The sequence below is a fragment of the Cynoglossus semilaevis genome, chromosome 2, assembly GCF_000523025.1.
Source record: "Cynoglossus semilaevis isolate Cse_v1.0 chromosome 2, Cse_v1.0, whole genome shotgun sequence".
In the NCBI taxonomy this organism is placed as follows: domain Eukaryota; kingdom Metazoa; phylum Chordata; class Actinopteri; order Pleuronectiformes; family Cynoglossidae; genus Cynoglossus; species Cynoglossus semilaevis.
Window position 1 is genome coordinate 21,271 of NC_024308.1, and position 18,896 is coordinate 40,166.

The window sequence follows — 18,896 nt, forward strand, 5'->3', positions numbered from 1 at the left end:
ACCCCACCCCACCCCCGATCAATCATCGTGAGATTTGTAAATGCAGCACCTAAGGATGAGGTTATAAAAAGGGTTAGAAACAGGTTTTCTTCAAGAACAAAAGGATCATGAACAACTCAAGAAGAAGGATCATCAAAATGGACACTGGAGAGACGACCTTTACAGCACTGACCAAGGCAGCCCAAACACTCGAGGAGCTGAAGTGAGAGAGAGAACATCCAAGAAGAGCTGAAAGAAGGAAAAACACAGACAAAAAAAGAGAAACACCATGCTGTCACCATCTGATGTAAATCTCCTTCTACAAAACTGAAGCTGAACACTAAAGAGAAGTTGGAAATAAATGAACACAAAATTTGTTGTAACAAAAAAAACAGTCCAGGATGAGGAAGGAGACATGTCATGGGGGTGGGGACAACCATCCAAAGCATAATAATCACTATTCTAAATGTATATGCTTTTATCACTAATCACCAGATCAAGGTGAAGGAACCCTAACTATGGGAGGAAATTAGGAGATTAATAATAAACTAGAGAGATTAGCAGTAACAGAAAGAATATGACAGTCAGGAGACTCATCATCACAGTAATAAACATGGAGGGAACAGACCTTCAACAGTGACCAAGCTATTGTCCAATGTGTTGACTATAATGTTTTTACTGCCATGTTAGCCAATAGAATGCAAAATAATTACCAAAAAATCATTAAACCAGATTAAACAGGATGTATCATTCAATTTACAATCAATAACAATAAAGAAAAACCAACCATCAATGATCCTCAGCTGAGACAGAGTTTGACTGGCTCTTTCTGGATAACAAACCTTGACAGATATGAGACCCAGAGGAACATTTCATTTTTAGAATAAAATCCTATTTTAAAAGTTAGAGTCAACATTATTACTGGGCTGCACAGCTAATGGCTAACTGTATGGATTAAGAATAACAGTGATGTTGGTGTTGGAAGTAAATTGTCAGATTTAGGAAAACTGCTGCACCGGTGATTTTTCTTTACCACCAGGGACGCTGTTCACACCCTGATAAAATTCACTATTAACTCCAGTCAACAACATAGAAACACTGGTCTTACACCTGGTCTAGTCTGGTCCCTGTCACAGACCTAAGTCTGGACTTGAGTCCAGTTTCAGTAAAGAGAATGAAAAGTGAGTCACGAGTCAAAAACTTCTGCAGGTCAACATGTTCTGGAATCTTCAGCTTCACACACACACACACGCACACGCACAAACAGCCTGTGGTCATTAAAGACAGATTATCTCAGCAGTTCTTCTGAACTCCTGGTGGTTTCACCTGAAGCCACAGAGAAAAATCTCATCCAAACTTCAGTTGATGGTGAAATGTTTAGTTTTATTTCTATATAAATGTGTTTTTCAACAGAATCAGGAGAAAATCAGGGATTAAAGATTCTAGATCCTGTCTAACAATCAACTTAAATCTAGTCATGTTAAAAAAACGACAACATTTCTTTACAGTTACAGCAGGAACTAGGACTCAGTACCGACAGAGCACCCCATGCTGCTGGAACCAGATTGTGACTCAAAAGCCAACTAATAATGTCATAAGAAAACCTGTAATCACACACTCCTAACTTCAGTAATCCATACTGACCACAGGGGGCAGCAGTAGACCAACAGCTCTGTTTTCTCTTTGGATTAAAATCTGTAATTTTTTTCTGAAAGATTCCGTTGTTCACAAACGTCACCTTCCTGTCGTTCAGTCAGTCTTAGACAGGTCTTAGGCAGCCGATAAAGATGAGATGGGGGGGGGCAGTCGACCCAACTTTCCTTTTTGGACCTACAGCCTCTAGAGATGAAGACCAGATCCACATCAGGGTCTTGAAGTCAAACGTACTCACAGCGAGTCTTCACATTCATTACCTGCCTCCTGCTCTGCAGCGCCACCTCAGGCTGAGGTTGCAGTTGTGTCTGCCACCACCAGCAGTGGGAGACGAAGAGCAGCCCAGACACAATCTGGAGGAAACCTGCCGCCCAGCCGCAGTAGAGGGCGTCTCCAAACTCCCATCGAGGAACCACCTCAGGAACGGTGTCGTCAAAGAAGTGTTTGACCGCAAAGTGGGCCACGAAGGACACCGGGAGCAGACACAGGAGTCCAGACAGCAGGGCCAGAACCCCACCCACCCCACTCAGAGTCCTCTTCATCCTGTCTTCACAGCTGTTGACCAACTCCAGTCCAGTGCCACATAACAGGATTCCCAACATTCCCAGGACCAGGGAAGAGCATATGAGGAGCCGAGCCAACTTCAGGTTCTCAGAAAGACCCAGCAGGCTGTCATAGGCCCGACACTCGGTCCCACCCACATCCTGGACAACGCAGCTCTGCCACAGACCCAGCTGGTAGCTCTCCATGGGAAGCAGTGGCGTGGACATGGTGAGCCAGCACGGCAGCAGGGCGGTGCTGAGAGCACAGAACCAGGCCAGCAGGTCCAGAAGAAGGGCCAGAACCTGCAGAGCACTGCAGTCCATCATGTGTTTACACTGCACTCTGATCCACACTCCTGAGACTCTTCACTCTGACCAAAGAGAGGGGCCCCTCAGCTACGCCCTCCCCTTTCTGCTCTTTCAGCAGTGCCAGCAGGAGGCAGCAAAGGGCAGACAGATTCCAGGTTTTTAATAATTTTAGATTTTAAAGTATCATTAGTTTGAGATTCTAAATGTACGTGACTTCACGAAGAAGAAAAAAAACTTTCAACTGTAGAGTTTCTGACCAGAAGCTGCTGGGCCACTGCTGCCTCCTGTGGTCAGTTGATGTCACTGAGGTGAATCTGACCCTGGAACAGTACAACCATAGACACATAAACTAACAACTGCCGTGTCTGTGTGAGCTCAAATCATTGATTTTCTCCATGAGGTTTGGTGTGGGAGTGAGTGACGTGGAATTGGGTCCAAATCAGATCCAGTCTAAACAAAAGTGGATTCAACGTGAAGCTGCTGCTTCATGTGACTGAAGAACAAAAGAGGAAGTCACTCAGTATCGCAGTGTAGGACAGAAGGTCGTAGGGGAGAGAGCGCGTGCACACACACGCACACACTCAGCTGACTGCAGAGACGTCAAGACTGGAGACGTGTTTGTCCTGCATGCACACACGCACCGAAACATACACACACGTACACACACTCTGGTTATAGTCAAGAATCTGAACCTTGGTCCAAACTAAGGAGACCCTGGTCCATGAGTCTACAGAAGAGCTGCTTTCACCTTCATACTTGAATAAACACTGCCACCTGTCGGTATGATGAAGTCACTGTGTGTTTGGTTAAACATGCCGCTTTTATAAGAATTATTGACGGCTTTTGTTTTCTAGCGAAGATGTGGGGAGTTGGGGGGTGTTATTATAATTTAATCAAATTGAACGTTTAAAACAAAATTAGAAAATAAGATTGACTGTTGTAGTTTAAAGAATTCATCAAAAAGTTCGTTCACATTGATATCAAATTCACTTAGTAAATAGAACTGTAAGCTTTATATAACATTTTATAATTTTATAAGTTAAATGATTTAAATCCATCAAGGTTAAATCATTGATGGTAAAATAAGTATGGTGGTAAAGAATTTTGTTCATTGATTCTTCAAATAAAAATAACATCAATACATCATATTGTATAAATTTTTGTCTATATATCCAAAATAAGGTGTATTATTTTTACAAGTTGTATGTTATTACATATACATTACATATATAAGAAGAAGAAGAAGAATACGTTAATACTATCGTTTAATTAAAGTTGAATAAGCATTACATTGTTATTCGCGCCGTCGTTTTGTCTTTTAATTGGTCGAGTCCATTTCGTTTTACGTCGTCGCATTTATGCAAAATAGTTGGCTCCGAATATGGACACGGAGGAAAGAAAAATGGTGGAGTAGGAAGCCAACATGGCGGACGGAGCACCGTGAGACAGACGCCGAGCAGGAGAGCTGTCACCGCCGCCGCTGCCCTCGACAGCGCTCGGTGTGGAATTGGAGAGGAAGAAAAAAAGAAGAAGAGGAAGAAGGAGAAAAGAGTCGATGTAAGCTCAGCGAAGAAGAAGAAGAACTTTCTAGAAAACTTTTTCCCCCAGGAAATAGTTTTTCTTTTTTCTGCGGAAAGAATGGTTGTTGGAATGTGGTGAAGACCCTGGAAGTATTTTTTTTCTTTTTAACCGGGGACAAAAGCAGGGGCAGCGGCAGGAGAAGGTTGTTGCCCGCTTAGAACGACTCTTCACCGGCCTGCGGGCGATCATCATGCCGCGGCTGAGCGGCGGCAGGCGGAGGCAGAGCTCAGAGCTGCCGCTGCCCGCGGGCTGGGAGGAAGCCCGGGACTACGACGGCCGGGTGTTTTACATCGATCACAACACCCGGCAAACTTCGTGGATTGACCCAAGAGATCGGTACGTGACAGGCCCAGTAACACACACATGCACAAACACACACGCAGGCTGACCGCCGTATCAAAAAGATAAAATATAGTTTAGGACTTAAAATGCTGTTCAGTTATTACAATGGTACGTTACACACACACACACACACACACACACACACACACACACACACATATATGTACAGTTCAGAAGTTTCTTAATCATTTGTTGTTCCTTGAATTATGTGTGTTGGGTTAGTCTCAATAAATTAATCTCAATAATTATAATTAAATATTAACAATCGAATTAGCAGCAACTTTGACTCGTTACCAGTCAGACTGCCAACACTGGAGTCTGCTCCAAACCCTTTGGTCTGTGACTCTGGTTTAACAGTTAACCTAACCCAATGAAGATGCTAACCCAGTAAAGATGCTAACCAACAGTGAAATGTTTATAGACACTACAGTTTACCTTCTTAGACTGGCTCACAGTGCACCTTACACCCACAGTGCAGTAGTACTACACAGTACTACATAGTAATTCATACACATTCTGTGTGAACACTGAACTTCTATATGTTAAAGACAGAAGTTCATGATCATTAAATCAGGCTTCACTGATCTGGATTATGAGCCTAATCCTGCTCCTGGTTCTCCGACCTTCATCTGTGGAATTTAGAGCTGAAATGTTTCTGGATATCTCTCTCTCTCTCTCTCTCTCTCTCTCTCTCTCTCTCTCTCACACACACACACACACACACACACTACCTATTGTTTCCCAGCTTCCCCTCAGTTGAAAACTCTGGGTGAAACACTTCAAACTCTCACAGACTGCAATTCCCAGAATTCCTTGTGAAAAAATGTCAGGAATGTGAGCTGGGGCAGAGGATGTGCTTTTGTGGGACTGGGATTTCAGCTCAACAAGGCTTCAAGAGCAAAGAGTCCTGGGAACTGTTTGATTGTAGAATTAGGACCAGGACCAGGACTAGGACCAGCAGCTAAAGGTCCAATGATAACAAGTCTCAGATGAGAGAACTAAGACACTGACAGAGACATGTGTTACTACAGAGACATGACAGGTATGAGTGAACTAAATGAAACACAGCTCTACTACACTAAAAACAAACTGGCGCCGCCTGCTGGTATACTTCAAAACCAACCCACTTGGCAACTGTGACATTTAGAGCAACCCTAAAAACTAACAGTTAAAATAACAGAAGGTTCTGCTGGTACTAAAGCCTGGTACTGGTCCAGTTCAGTTGATCTACAGATCCACACAGTTCATAAAGCTTCCTAGGCCTAGTACTTGCTGGAGTTCAGCAGAACCCTGGCACTGATCTGCAGTACATCTCCAGCAAGGTTCCATGCCTTTGGATTTACTCAGTGTTTCTGCTTACTATTGGCAGCAGGGGGCGCTGATTATATCAGACTTTCAAACCAAATGAAAGCTGGACTTAATCGTTTAGTTCATTATAAATATATTTTCAGAACCAGGTTCTGACAGGTTCAGACTTGGACTAACAGGATTTAAATCATTTTTTCAGAATCACTAAACCACTGACATTTGCTGACTGCGTTGGAGACGAGCTGCCTCTGGGCTGGGAGGAAGTGTACGATCAACAAGTGGGCATTTACTACATCGACCACATCAACAGTGAGTTCTCTCTTTATACAGAGCGCCACCTGCTGTTAAAACCAGCCTGAAACAAAGGATGGCCTTCACTGAACGAGTAAAAGAAAGGAAACAAAGACCAAAGTCCATAGAGAAAATCAGTGATTTAAGTTCAGACCAAAGTCAAAAAATCTATATCCTGAGTGGTTATCCATACCTCAGTTTTTGACTTTTTGGTTGCAGAGACCACCCAGATTGAGAATCCTCGAACTCAATGGCGGCAGGAACAGGAGCGCATGTTGAAGGAGTACCTGGTGGTGGCTCAGGAGGCTCTGGAAGCCAAGAAGGAGATGTACCTGGTGAAGCAGCAGCGTCTGGAGCTGGCCCAGCAGGAAATGCTGCTGTTCCACCAGCTGTCTGAAGACAGTTGCTCCATCAGCAGCAGTGAGTTTGGATTTAAACATTTGTCTTGAAAATGAAGAGAAGAGAGAGAATGCCAATGCTCCTGATGTCTCCACAGATCTTTCTGGATCTTCCTCCTCAAATGCCAAATATGACCCTGACCAAATCAAAGTGGAGGTGGCCTGCAGACGTGAGCGGGTATGACAGCTGTGCTTTGTCCTCCCCACCACAGTGTGGCAGCAAGGCTCTCTCTCCTTCCATTTGTTTCCAGGAAATGAATAGCATCAACTTAACTGTACAAAATCAGAGTAATGTAACATATGTTACTGTCATATTTAATATACCGTAACAGTAACATAACAGATAATAACAGAGACACTGCTGCCTCCTGTGGTCAGTGCATTCCACTGAGGTAAATGTAAAAGGAAAAAACTAAATAAAACATTTTTTAGGTTAGCATCGAGGTGGATCAACAACTGCTGTGTCTGTGTGAGGTACAATCACTGATTTTCTCAATGAGGTTTGGTGTAGGAGAGAGAAGTTCAATCTGTCAGGTATAAACCTGAACCTGACCGTCAGACATGTCAGTGGGTCAGGTACTGTCTGTGTTTGATGCCTGTGGTTCTGGTTCTGTTTGTCCACAGCTGTGCAGACTGAAGACAGAGCTGCTGCAGGTCAAACAGGAGCTGCACTTCAAGGAGATGGGAGTGGAGACGCTGCAGGAGTGAGTCTACCTCTGTCTATGTGTGTGTGTGTCCTGATCTGATCTCAGCCAGTAGTATATAGTGATAGATTGATATTCAAGGATTGTTAAGGAAATGCATATACAAATATAATAACATTTACACGTTACTCCATCAGTACTGGAGTCTGAAAGCTCAGCAGTGTGTGGGGACAGTGCCATGCTCAGTGGAAACTTGGCAGCTGGTGGTTGGTTGTTACTACAGGAAAAGTCCAAAATCTTTGACTTTGAAGTTTATTTAAGGAAGTATAATAATATAGCTCCTCTAACAGGACAGTAAGATGTTTCTTTGTACTATTAATTATTACTAATAGATATGCGTCTCAGTGCTGCCCCTGCTGTCATAGAGTAGAAGTTAGCACAGAGGAGGAGCCACACACTTGGCGCCTCCAAGGGGCTGCTTGTTAACATAACAGTTTCCCCAGAGCGGGATCAATAAAGTTCATACATAAAAAAGAAATCATTTTTTGAGAGTGGACGAATGAGCAGCAGTAACAGCAGTAACAGTAACAGCAGCAACAGTAACAGTAACAGCAGCAATAGTAACAGTAACAGTAACAGCAGCAACAGTAACAGCAGCAGTAACAGCAACAGCAGTAACACCAGCAGTAACCACAGCAACAGCAGCAACAGTAACAGCAGCAACACCAGTAAGAGCAACAATAACAGCAGCAGTACCAGCAGCAACACCAGTAACACCAGCAGCAGTAACAGTAACAGCAGCAGCAGTAATAGCAGTAACAGCAGCAGTAACACCAGTAACAGCAGCAACAGTAACAGCAGCAGAGTTTGTGTCCATTTCCTGTGGATGTGGAGACAGGATCCAGCTCAGGAAGAGGAAACACCTCTGAATTTAGGATTTAGAGCTCAGCCCGGACAGGAAGTGGCTGCGGCTTCATATCTGAGACGACATTCCTTTCAACTTCCTGACTGGACTGTTATCTCTGAGAGCATGAGAACAACAACAACAGCGGGTTGTGAGAATCAAAAACACACACATCAGTCAGTGTTTGTGATTCTGTTCTTCAGGATCGACAGGAAGATGTCATGTAGTCGGACAAACTATAAGTTGGACGAAGCTCAGGCTATTGTTACTGAGCTGCGAAACATCAAGAAGTCCATCAGCTGTGGAGAAAAGGAAAGGCAGGACCTCATCCAGGTCAGTACTGCCCCTTACTGTCGTCTGTAAACAATCAGTCACCTCTGTACTGCCGTCTACTGTCACATTCTATGGGGGTCAGGTACTGATGGTTAGGAAATGATTTTTTTTGTGTGTTTTTGGTTCTGGTCCAGAGTCTGGCCCAGCTGACGCTCAACTTCCACGACTCTTCCTTTTCCACTGCTTTGGCTTCTGACACAGTGGTGAAGAGCGCCTCCAGTGTTGGGACCGAGTTCTCTGACACCGGCTGTCAGACGGACATGACAGCTGAGGTCAGTTAGTCTCCTGTTGTCCTGGTACTGGTCCTGACTTCATGGCAACACGGCTGCTCTTTAGAGTCAAAGTCACATGATCTCTCTTTGTTCTTTGAACTGACTTCCCAGGATTCCTCTCCACTAGTCGACAAAGTCAAACTGAACTGGCAGCACGAGGAGGCTAAGAAAAGGTGTGTGTCTGTGTGTATGTGTGTGTGTATTACCATCAGTAGTTTTTATTATGTTTACTCTGCTGCCCCCTTCAGGGTGCAGACCATTCAGCACCAATTGGCTCAACTGGACTCTGAGAGCTGGTCTGGGCGGGTTGAGGCAGATCGGGACCAGGACCTGATGCAGCTGTTGCGTGAGAAGGAGGCATTGCTGCAAGAAATAATCGTGGTCAGCAGGAGGCAGCAGAGTCCTGAAATATTGCTGCAACTGGAGGAGGAGCGAAGCAGGCTGGAGGAGGAGCTTCAGCGGGCACAAAGCTGCCAGAGTCAGGAAGCCAATCACAGGTTAGGGCTAAAGTGAGCTGACCTGTTGCTGTTTCAGCAGCAGCTGCTTGCTAATTTGTGACTGCTAGTTAACCTGACTATTGCAGCTAATTGTTCTCAGCTCATTTCTTTAACCTTAAATCTGTGTGGGTCATTTCTAACCAATAACTACAACTAGCTTACATTTTACTTTCAAATATGATCTAACCTTTGACCTTTGTATCGGACAGGATCCTGCAGCAGGAGAAGAGGAGTGCTCTGCTTAGACAGTTGGAAGAAGCAACACGCATCGCCACATATCTGCGCTCACAGCTGAAGAGGTACTAATGCTAATTCTGTGATCATGGCTCACCCAAACACCCTCTGATGCGTCTGACCTGTGGCTGTGATGTCTCTTTGTTCCCAGTCTCTCAGCCAGTTCTCTGACCGTGTCCTCCAGCAGCAGTCTGGGTTCTCTCGCCTCCAGCCGTGGTTCTCTGGCGTCCAGCAGAGGTTCCCTCAGCTCTGTTAGCTTCAGTGACATCTACGGATTCCCTCAGTTTGAGCGTCAGGAGGGTACGGGGGATCAGCCAGAGACCTACTCCAGGTACCTGCCCCCCCCAGAGGCTGTGTTCAGAGATACAGACCCACTGAGCCAGACTAAAATCAAACAGTCTCAAGACACGCCTCAGTCTTTGACCTCGTTGTCGTCACGGTCGTCGTTGTCATCACTCTCCCCGCCCAGTTCTCCCATGGACACGTCCCATCACTCCATTCCACAGGACTGCTGTTTGACTCAAATGACGGAGGAGTATGTGGAGAGGACGGGGCGAGGTCTGGTGGAGGTTCTGAGAACCCCCACCTGGCTCCACACATCCACGTTGAGCCCAGAGGACACGGTTAGCCCCAACTTAACCGCTGTGCAACAGCTGGACAACAAGAGTTTGAGAGACGCCATCGCTCAAGGGACATCGACCTCCACAGGTGAGGAGATGACCTCCACCTTCTTTCTTAGTAGATGCTAGGTTGTCAGGTGGTCTCACTGTGACCAAAAAGTTGGGTCGTGGGATGTAGAAGGAGCTCTGGACATGTCCGCTGCACCTGAACCTAGTGGCTGCTCCAGCTTAAGCTAAATCAATCTTTTATTCTTTGTTTCAGGTGTGACTCTGAGAGAAAACAGTACCACCTGCAGGATGAGGAGAGTCTCTACGGGCGTCTGTGAGGAAGCCCTGGCCACAGACAGTGGAGTGTTTGAGTCATGGAGCAGAAGGTAAGATGATGTGGCATATGATCACCTGACATAAACAGGAAGTTCTGACAATCTAAACAGGCAGTACTCTAGAACCTGACATTAGTTAATTGTGGTCCCACAGAACAGAAGATGAGGAGACAGCAGGTAGTGCAGAATTCCTGAGCACCAGTGAGGACGTGCACATCCAGCTGGGACTGCTGTGAGTTTTCCATCTGCTCAAACTCGTGTTGGAGTTCCACAGAATCTGGGTTCTGGTTCTCCTGGAACTGTTTTGGAGCCATACTGCAGTAACTGTTGCAGACTTGTTGTTCACAGGTATGAGTTCCAGTCTCAGTCCCTTCGTCTCCACCTTTTGCAGCTAAAGAACCTCCACAAGTTTCCTGTGAAGAACGGCCACAAAGTGTGAGTTCTGCTTCAGATCAAACGGGTCCGGTACCAGGACCATTGACAGAACCTCTGGAGAAGAGTTAGCTTCAGTTAGCGTCTTTTATTCTTCTTCAGGTTTGTGAAGGTGTCTTTGCGTCCATCTGGTTCTGAAAGCATGTCTGGGTTCTACTGCTCCACTGCCACAGAACCACGGAGTCAAATGAGCTTCAATGAAGGGTTCCATGTTCCTGTTCCGGTAGAGCAGCTAGTTCAGAGTGTTCTGCAGGTGTTATTGTGCTGCCTGGGACCTGAGGCCCAGGAGGAGGTTCTGGTGGGTCTGAAAGGAACCGGGTCGTCATTGGTCTAGATTTCTTTTTTTTTTTTTCTTCTGGTGACAGAAATCTGACGGTGTCAATGTGTTCATGTGTGGCCACAGGGAGGCACTCAGCTTTGTCTAACAGACTGTGATGGAAGAACAGAGATGGTTTATCATTGGCTTAGCATCCAGACGGGGGCGGAGCTTCAACCACAGGCAGAAGATCACGACAGGCAGAGAAGAAGAACTAAGGTCAGAACAGACAGGCTGTTGCTAGAATGTCTGTGCCATCACTGGGTGTGTTGTTGGTTTGAAACTCTTTGTTTTCTGTCCAACCATCACAGGAAGTGAGGTCACACGCCCCTCAGTTTTCAGAGGTGGAAGTACAAAGAGAAGAGAAAGCAGAAAAGTCTGAGCGGTGAGGAGGTTGTGACATCACAGTCTGACACAAACACAAGTCTACACTAACCAGCTGAAGAGGCAGCCATCAGTCTGAGGATGTACAGGCTCAGTGACACGTTAGCATGTTGCCTAGGTAACCACTGACCATCACACTGCTGATGGAGAACAGCATCCAGAAACGTATGTGATGAGTTTCTTCTGGTCTGACTGACAGATGTATCTAAGTTTCTTAAAGACCATTAACATTTGCATCAACACTGGTTGATGGACCATTATAACCAGGCACTCCCCCTCCTCCGACAGTAGATAAAACAGCAGCTACACCTCCATTTCTGTACAAAACATTGCTTAGAAAAAACTCTGAACCGTACCCCATCCATATCAACATGAACTGTGTTCCACGTAAATGTGGGAAAGCACGCCACCTACTCTCTGACACATGACAGACACCATAACCCACCCACCTCTGACATGTTTTTATGTGACAGGAGCTGGCAGGAGCAAGAGTCAGCAGACAGCAGCAACAGCATCAGCATCAGCGTTGCCTTCACAACATCCTGTTCAGATGGCGCGTGTGTTTCCTTTGGGGGGCACTGTGACCAGAGCAGCAGCAAAGTCAGCGTGGTTAAGGTCAGCACACATACAGTCCCTGCAGCAACAGCACCAGTGTTGTAAGCATTAGTAAAGTGTGTTGTTGTGGTTGACCTACAGGTGGAGAAGTGGACCATGACTGATCCACCACGACATCGACCCAAAGAGCGAGGAAGTCGCTGGAGTTCGGGTTTTATGAGGGGAGGTTCCATCGTCCGGTCACAGACTTTTTCTCCAGGAGCTCGAAGTCAGTACGTCTGCAGGGTGAGACGAGTCTTCTACTGAATCCACCAGGTTGTCTCTATGGACTTTGGTCTGAACTAAAATCACTGATTTTCTCTATGGACTTTGGCCTAAGCTAAAATCACTGATTTTCTCTATGGATTTTGGTCTGAGCTAAAATCACTGATTTTCTCTATGGACTTTGGTCTCATTTTTATGGTTTTCTTTCACAAACGCAGTATAATATTGACTGTATTTACATTTCTATGAAATTATAAAGTATATATATACACACTTCCTTGTTAATTCTGACTCTGATTCTACTTGTTGTCTTTTATCCAGTTGTATCGCAGTGACAGTGACAGCTCCACGCTACCAAAGAAAAGTCCATTTGTGAGGAACACGTTGGAGAGAAGAACATTGCGATACAAGCAGGTGAAAAGTCAAAGGTTCCCCAGCAGCTGTTCCCCGCTTTCCTTTGTCTGAGTGCAATTGGTCTGGCCTGTTTTCCACAGCAGTCGTGCGGCTCCTCCCTCGCCGAGCAGCCCACACGGACCTCTCTAGATCTGGAGCTGGACCTTCAGGCTTGCAGGACCCGTCAGCGGCAGCTGCTGGAGGAACTGAGCGCGCTACGAGAGCTGAAGCTGCGTCTTGAGGAACCGCGGGTCGGGGACTGCACGGAGCTGCCGACAGCACTGAGGGATGAACGGTTCCAGAGGCTGCTGAGGGAGGCTCAAAGACAAGTAGGGGGGCTGGGGCAGTTACAGATGGGCCAGCACTCCTCCACCTCCTGCAGCCCTGACACAGCAGCTCTTTATCTCCAGGCAGGTCAAAGCCAACAGGAGCAGCATCAGGAGGAGGCACTGGAGCGCAGGATGAGGAAACTGTCCAAAGAAGTTCTGCAGATGAGGGGGACAAGTCAGAAAGAACCGCTACCGGTCCAGACCTTTAGGTTGGAACTGGTTCCTGGGCCAAAATCTAGTACCATCTCTTGTAGAAACTTAAATTTTTTTTGGCATAATTTAGTCAAACTATCCACCTGGGGGAAGCACTGACCCAACACTTCCTGTTTGAGGTCACACTAACTCAGGGCAGCCTTTGGTTTGTGTTTTCACAGCATTTTATAAAGATAAAGATTTAAATGTAACATTTGCTTCTGTTTCTCATTTCAGACAGAAGATGGCGTTCTTTACCAGACCTAAATTTAACATCCCTCCACTACCAGCCGATGACGTCTGATACATTTCCTCCGGGAAACATGAAGTATTTTATTTTTTTGAGTTGATGAAGAAAAGCAGCAGAGGGCGCTCACATGGTCACACACATCCTAACATTACTTTCTGCCGAGGAGGTGGAGTCAAAATGAGAATGGAATTATTTGACTTTTCCTTGGAAGAAAAGTGAAAAGCAGAAAAAAACATTTTTGTTTTTGCTCTGCTTTTTATTTTGTAGCTTTTGGAACAAACAGCACTTCAGTGTTTTTACATCAAACTACTTTTTAAAAATATTTACAACAAATGTCACTTTGTAATCTACTTTGTTACTTTTCCTAATAAAATTAATATTATTCCATGTATATTTCCAAATATAGATGAAAAAAATGATTTCAGTTTCTGTCGTGTGAAGATAAAGATCACCAAAACTAAACTTTTCTCTATTTCATTTTTTTTTAATGCATCACTGAAAAAAACTCACCAAACTCTCCACGCCACTTCCTGTCTGATAATCAGGCTACGACTCCACTGAAGAGTTGTTAATTCAACGTAACAGGAAGTTGGACTTTGTGAAACAGGAAGTGGCATCAGTCAGACAGGAAACAGTTTGGAGTTTCTTTAGTGGTGACTACAGTGGGATGGATAGGATTGTGGGCAGCGTTCCGATTGGCGGAGGGTTGTACTTCTCCACTCTCATCAAACGTCGCAAGATGTCATCACGATCCCAAGGCCAACGATAAACATTTGTGTTTTGAAGCCAGTTTGGAACGTGACACTGAGGAAACGAGAAGCAAGTGACATCACAGAATTACATTTCTCGTAGTCGTGCCGTGATCCTCTCTAGAACAGGGTGGGGGTCAAACACCATTTTTGAAGTGGTGTCCGAATCCTATTTACACAAGTCAAGCGATATATCCCATCATGCATTGAGGTCATGACGGCAGAAGGAGCAGAATTGGTCTGTTTGTTTTATTTGTGCGACAGTAATGACGTAATTAACTGTGCCGCGAAATATTTCATTATTTCATAAATTTTTCATTTAACCGATAAGTGCACTATATACAACTGCCTGTAGAGGGAGTAGGGGGCGAGTGAGGGATTTCTGACACAGCCACTGGGCCGGTTTCAGTCCACGTGCCGTATGATTGACACTCGTGCTGTAGAATATAGAAACTCACTTGTTTGGCTCCAGGAAACAGAACAGGAATAAAACGGAAGTTTTTGCTTCCGTTCTGGATGAACTCGTTCTGAAGCTGGAAAAAAAAGACAAAAAGAGTTTACTTAAATATTTTGTTGGTTTTTTTTTTTTTATGTTGCTAACAGCAGTTTGTGTGTTTCTTCACCTGTTTGTGAATGTAAACAGTGTTAAACGTCCTCTCATCATTCTCCACTCCCACGGGTGGAGCTGTCACAGTGTGGTGGTACTTTGGGCTGATGACGATGATGATCAAAAACTCTCTCTGAGAAACACATCATTTTCATTAACTGACCTGCAGCACAGGGGTGTTCAGCTTAACAACAACAAGGCCGACTCTTCTCACCTCATTTAAATATCGTTCCATGAAATCAATGTTGCTGATGCTTCTGAACTGCTGTTCGAAGATATCAATCTGTAACACATGAGGGCGTGAGTGCATCTGAGTGTGCGTGTATAACCACAGGCATCTAAATATTACCTAGCGTTGGCATGCACCTACGTGTGTGTCAAAGCCATTGTGTCGCAGTAGAGCCACAAAGTTAATGACCTCGTTAACATGATCGTCGTCATCATCTGCATACGTCACAAAAACTTTTCCTGCCAAAAAACAAGGAATTTTGCGTGAGTCATTTTTTTAATTACTTGGCCCAGTAATTTGATTACCATTAACAGTAATCTGATTACTTTGCCCAGTAATCTTATTACCAGTAACAGTAGTCTAATTACTTGGCCTAGGAATGTGATTACCATCAACAGTAATCTAATTACCAATAATAATCTAAATACTTTGCTTAGTAATCTAAATACTAGTAACAGTAATCTGATTACTTGTGTCATTAATCGGATTATCGGTGCCAGTAATCTAATTACTTGTGAAATGAGAAAGTCGTTCACGTGACCAGACTCACTCTGCTCCAGTGACAGCAGTGTTTTGTAACTGTTGGGGGCGCTGCTGTTCTTCTTCTCTTTCACTGCAGCTTCATCAGCTCTGAGATGAATAAACAAACAATTATAAATAAAAACAATTATTGATAAACAAAGTCAGAACCATCAACCCACCTGCAGCTGTGTGCAGCAGCAGCAGCAGCAGCAGCAGCAGCAGCAGAAAACCCAGAACCTTCAGTTGGACCTGAAATCATTACAGGATCAAATTCAGCTTTATTAATCACATCTATGATCTGGGTTCCCTCCTGGTTCCTGTGTTACGTCACATTGTTCTAACCACTCACAGTGTGGGTTGAAGGTGGACTTGTACGTATGTCCCACTGCTGCCGGGACGCGAACTCTTCTGTTAAAGCTGTCATTACAGCATTGAGCCCAGCAGGGGGTGCTCTGAGGTGAGCAGGCATAAGGAGACAGGGCGTGGTGAACTATGTGGTGACTTGGTTGGTGGCCAGTGTCCCAGGAGGGCGGATCTGAGTGCAGGGACAGAGGCGGCTCTAGACTCCAGATGGTGCTGGTACTGTTTGTGCAACTGGGTCCAGACAAGAAGCTGTGGTTCTGAAAGGATCGGAGACTGTCCGGGTACAAAGACCAACCACTGACCAGACTTGGGCGGGGCCAACATCTGTCAGTCTGACTGGGAAATGGAGTTGGTGGAGCAGAGCCGGCCATCAGACTGTGTGGAGGTTGGACCGACACAAACCTGTGACCCGGCTCCCCCTCTTCTGAAATCTGTCCACTCTCCACTGTGACCTGAGAGGCAAGGTCCACTGTGGTAGGGCAGAGATGGGTGTGGGCGGGGTCAGTCGTGATGTCAGCAGAATCTCGAAGGCTCATGGTCTCATCATCTTCTTCAGGGAAGTTTTTGGTTCTGGATCAGGAGCAGAAAAAAAACAGAAAAAAACCCAGAGTTCAGAAATGTCAACTTTCTGAAGTATGTCGCTAGACGTGTGTTTTTCTTACATGTGTCTCTGCAGTGATGATGTCAGCATTATTGGAGCTCCGCCTCCTCTTCAAAGTCACAGGACGGTCAAACCAACATCTGACAAATCTGAGAAGAACACTTACAATAAAACCTTCAAAATAGACTGAAAAAGAAGATAAAAATATGCAAGTGAAAAGTCCTCAAAATATAAGTTTATGTCCAAATATATTGACACGTTTCTTTTCAATTGTTATACAGAAGCCAAATACCACATGTTAAAAATGGACCAAATACTATATGTCAAAACTGGACCAAGTCCTAAAAATGTGGTTTTATGTCCCAGAACATGCAGCAGGTGGAGAACTTCAAAAGAACAACATACTCAGTCCACAAAATGTAGTCTTGATTCTAATAACTGCAGGTACCATCGGCCGTGTCTACAGTCGGAGCCGTGACAGCAGTTTATTCTCATCAACTAAAGATAAAATCTGATGTTCAACTAAATTCAGTTCAAAGTAAAACCACAGACAGAAAAACAGATTTTCACAGAAGCCGTGAAGAAACCACCGCGCACACACACACACACACACACACACACTAAAATGAGGTTCAGTGTGGGAAAGTCAGTCTGCTGTCTCCACGGAAAGTTCCAGTAAACAAAAAAAAAAAAAGAAACTGCAAGTTTTTTTTCCACACTGCAACAGATAATCTGCTGAATCTGCATTTAATGCTTTAAATACCGAGGCCACGATGAGGTTTTTTTTTACCAGGGTCTGGATCAGAATCAGTGTCACAACAGGACACAGTACCCATCAGTCCTGTTGTGTCCTTCTTGCACCGTGTTTAAGGGTCAAAACCACTGAATCTGGCACTGTTTGAAAACACGCTCCTCAACCGATAAGAGGCTACATAACATTCAAAGATTAGATTAACCTATTCAGGGTTCACTTCACAGCATTTAATGAGTAAAGTATTTGATTAAACTATTGACTTATCTTGGTTACTGTTACGTTAGGTAGTCAGAGTTAACAAGGTAACATTTAGAGTTTAAACAAGTCGGAGTTAATTAGATAACATTTAGAGTTTAAACTAGTCAGAGTTAGATAACATTTAGAGTTTAAACAAGTCAGAGTTAACTAGATCACATTTGGAGTTTAAACAAGTCAGAGTTGACTAGATAACATTTGAGTTTAAACTAGTCAGAGTTGACTAGATAACATTTAGAGTTTAACCTAGTCAGAGTTAACTACATAACATTGAGTTTAAACTAGTCAGAGTTGACTAGATAACATTTAGAGTTTAACCTAGTTAGAGTTAACTAGATAACATTTAGAGTTTAACCTAGTTAGAGTTAACTAGATAACATTTAGAGTGAAAACTAGTCAAGAGTTAACTAGATAACATTTAGAGTGTAAACTAGTCAGAGTTAACTAGATAACATTTAGAGTTTAACCTAGTCAGAGTTAACTACATAACATTGAGTTTAAACTAGTCAGAGTTGACTAGGTAACATTTAGAGTTTAAACTAGTCAGAGTTAACTAGTTAACATTTAGAGTTTAAACAAGTCAGAGTTAACTAGATAACATTTAGAGTGTAAACTAGTCAGAGTTAACTAGATAACATTTAGAGTGTAAACTAGTCAAGAGTTAACTAGATAACATTTAGAGTGAAAACTAGTCAAGAGTTAACTAGATAACATTTAGAATTTAAACTAGTCAGAGTTAACTAGGTAACATTTAGAGTTTAAACTAGTCAGAGTTGACTAAGGAACAGAAAGCTCTGTTAAGTTAAGGTAAAGCAGGCTCAGGTTGACTCACCCCGTAGTTCCCCAGCAGGTTCAGACTGATCCCGACTTCCTGTTTGAAGACACGACAACAGAAAAACACCAAAACTTTTCACTTCAGACTGAATTCTTTTCCAGATTAAACTTTTCTTCAGGCTGATGAAACTTTGGTTCCTGTTTGTTTTTGACTTGAAGAAAAACCAGAAAAACTGAAACAGGAGCTGAACAAGCTCCGCCCACCAACCTTTATCTGTGCCACAGGCACTGACAGGAAGTGTGCGCGCACACACCTGCAGCAGCAGATCTTTGATCAGTGTGTGTCATAGTTCATGTTCATAAAACAGAGTTAAAAACACTTTTGTCTGCACTTTCTAACTGATCAATGTGCCGCCCCCTGGTGGCAAACTGTGCAGTAAACTGGTATAAAACCTAAACAAAAACAATTTTGAGTTAAGATGGGGGTTTTCAAATTACCGAAAGGAAGACAAACACTCTGTCCTGTCTGTCTTCTGTCCCCTCCTCTGTCCTCAGTGTTCTTCCACGTCCTGTCCACAGAGGAATGGAGGAGACGACCAGGAGGAAGCTGCGTTCTACTGTTGGTTTCTCTGGCTAACATTTAGCTAACAAAAGCTCAGTCACTTTTAACAGTGTTGCTATATTAACTTCAAATGTT

At 44.2% G+C, this 18,896-nt stretch overlaps 3 protein-coding genes across 10 annotated transcripts; 1 reads left to right on the plus strand and 2 right to left on the minus strand.

Moving 5' to 3' along the window:
• Nucleotides 1-1,246: 1,246 nt before the first annotated feature.
• Nucleotides 1,247-3,751, minus strand: LOC103392917 (claudin-22-like). 2 transcript variants are annotated; one of them, XM_025054105.1, is made up of 2 exons: nucleotides 1,893-3,751; nucleotides 1,247-1,818 (listed from the first exon to the last, which is right to left on the minus strand). In XM_025054105.1, the coding sequence occupies exons 1-2, from the start codon at nucleotides 2,499-2,501 to the stop codon at nucleotides 1,810-1,812; spliced, it is 618 nt and encodes a 205-aa protein (XP_024909873.1). In that variant the 5' UTR covers nucleotides 2,502-3,751; the 3' UTR covers nucleotides 1,247-1,809. The 2 variants fall into 2 exon arrangements, with proteins under 2 accessions (XP_024909873.1, XP_016897153.1); XM_017041664.2 differs by having other exon boundaries at nucleotides 1,247-3,751.
• A 136-nt stretch (nucleotides 3,752-3,887) lies between these two features.
• wwc3 (WWC family member 3) lies at nucleotides 3,888-13,807 on the plus strand. Of its 6 annotated transcripts, none has more exons than XM_017042597.2 (23): nucleotides 3,888-4,400; nucleotides 5,914-6,023; nucleotides 6,225-6,425; nucleotides 6,502-6,581; nucleotides 7,028-7,107; nucleotides 8,155-8,284; nucleotides 8,419-8,556; nucleotides 8,668-8,729; nucleotides 8,805-9,053; nucleotides 9,263-9,352; nucleotides 9,439-9,618; nucleotides 9,757-9,995; nucleotides 10,170-10,281; nucleotides 10,385-10,462; nucleotides 10,579-10,665; nucleotides 10,765-10,960; nucleotides 11,066-11,197; nucleotides 11,290-11,363; nucleotides 11,836-11,977; nucleotides 12,059-12,202; nucleotides 12,503-12,595; nucleotides 12,676-13,112; nucleotides 13,333-13,807. In XM_017042597.2, the coding sequence occupies exons 1-23, from the start codon at nucleotides 4,255-4,257 to the stop codon at nucleotides 13,397-13,399; spliced, it is 3,267 nt and encodes a 1,088-aa protein (XP_016898086.1). In that variant the 5' UTR covers nucleotides 3,888-4,254; the 3' UTR covers nucleotides 13,400-13,807. The 6 variants fall into 6 exon arrangements, with proteins under 6 accessions (XP_016898086.1, XP_016898084.1, XP_008327729.1 ...); XM_008329516.3 differs by having other exon boundaries at nucleotides 3,890-4,400; nucleotides 9,439-9,995; nucleotides 12,676-12,903; nucleotides 12,985-13,112; XM_008329524.3 differs by having other exon boundaries at nucleotides 3,890-4,400; nucleotides 9,439-9,995; nucleotides 12,679-12,903; nucleotides 12,985-13,112.
• traf3ip2l (TRAF3 interacting protein 2-like) lies at nucleotides 13,782-18,550 on the minus strand. Of its 2 annotated transcripts, none has more exons than XM_025054104.1 (10): nucleotides 18,258-18,550; nucleotides 16,478-16,602; nucleotides 15,802-16,385; nucleotides 15,632-15,701; nucleotides 15,481-15,560; nucleotides 15,072-15,169; nucleotides 14,916-14,984; nucleotides 14,718-14,834; nucleotides 14,553-14,627; nucleotides 13,782-14,149 (listed from the first exon to the last, which is right to left on the minus strand). In XM_025054104.1, exons 2-10 carry the CDS (start codon nucleotides 16,504-16,506, stop codon nucleotides 14,003-14,005), a joined length of 1,269 nt encoding a protein of 422 aa, XP_024909872.1. In that variant the 5' UTR covers nucleotides 16,507-16,602; nucleotides 18,258-18,550; the 3' UTR covers nucleotides 13,782-14,002. The 2 variants fall into 2 exon arrangements, with proteins under 2 accessions (XP_024909872.1, XP_016898110.1); XM_017042621.2 differs by having other exon boundaries at nucleotides 16,478-16,565; nucleotides 18,258-18,544.
• Nucleotides 18,551-18,896: the final 346 nt, after the last annotated feature.

Coding starts and splice junctions, on each gene's coding strand:
- LOC103392917 (XM_017041664.2), bottom strand. CDS start 2,501: ATGATGGACTGCAGTGCTCTGCAGGTTCTGGCCCTTCTTCTGGACCTG.
- traf3ip2l (XM_025054104.1), bottom strand. CDS start 16,506: ATGCTGACATCATCACTGCAGAGACACAT. Junction 14,985..15,071: donor ACAATGGCTTTGACACACAC/GTAGGTGCATGC, acceptor CATGTGTTACAG/ATTGATATCTTCGAACAGCA. Junction 14,628..14,717: donor CTGTTTACATTCACAAACAG/GTGAAGAAACAC, acceptor TTTTTTTTCCAG/CTTCAGAACGAGTTCATCCA.
- wwc3 (XM_017042595.2), top strand. CDS start 4,255: ATGCCGCGGCTGAGCGGCGGCAGGCGGAGGCAGAGCTCAGAGCTGCCG. Junction 4,401..5,913: donor TGGATTGACCCAAGAGATCG/GTACGTGACAGG, acceptor TCATTTTTTCAG/AATCACTAAACCACTGACAT. Junction 9,353..9,438: donor CTGCGCTCACAGCTGAAGAG/GTACTAATGCTA, acceptor CTTTGTTCCCAG/TCTCTCAGCCAGTTCTCTGA.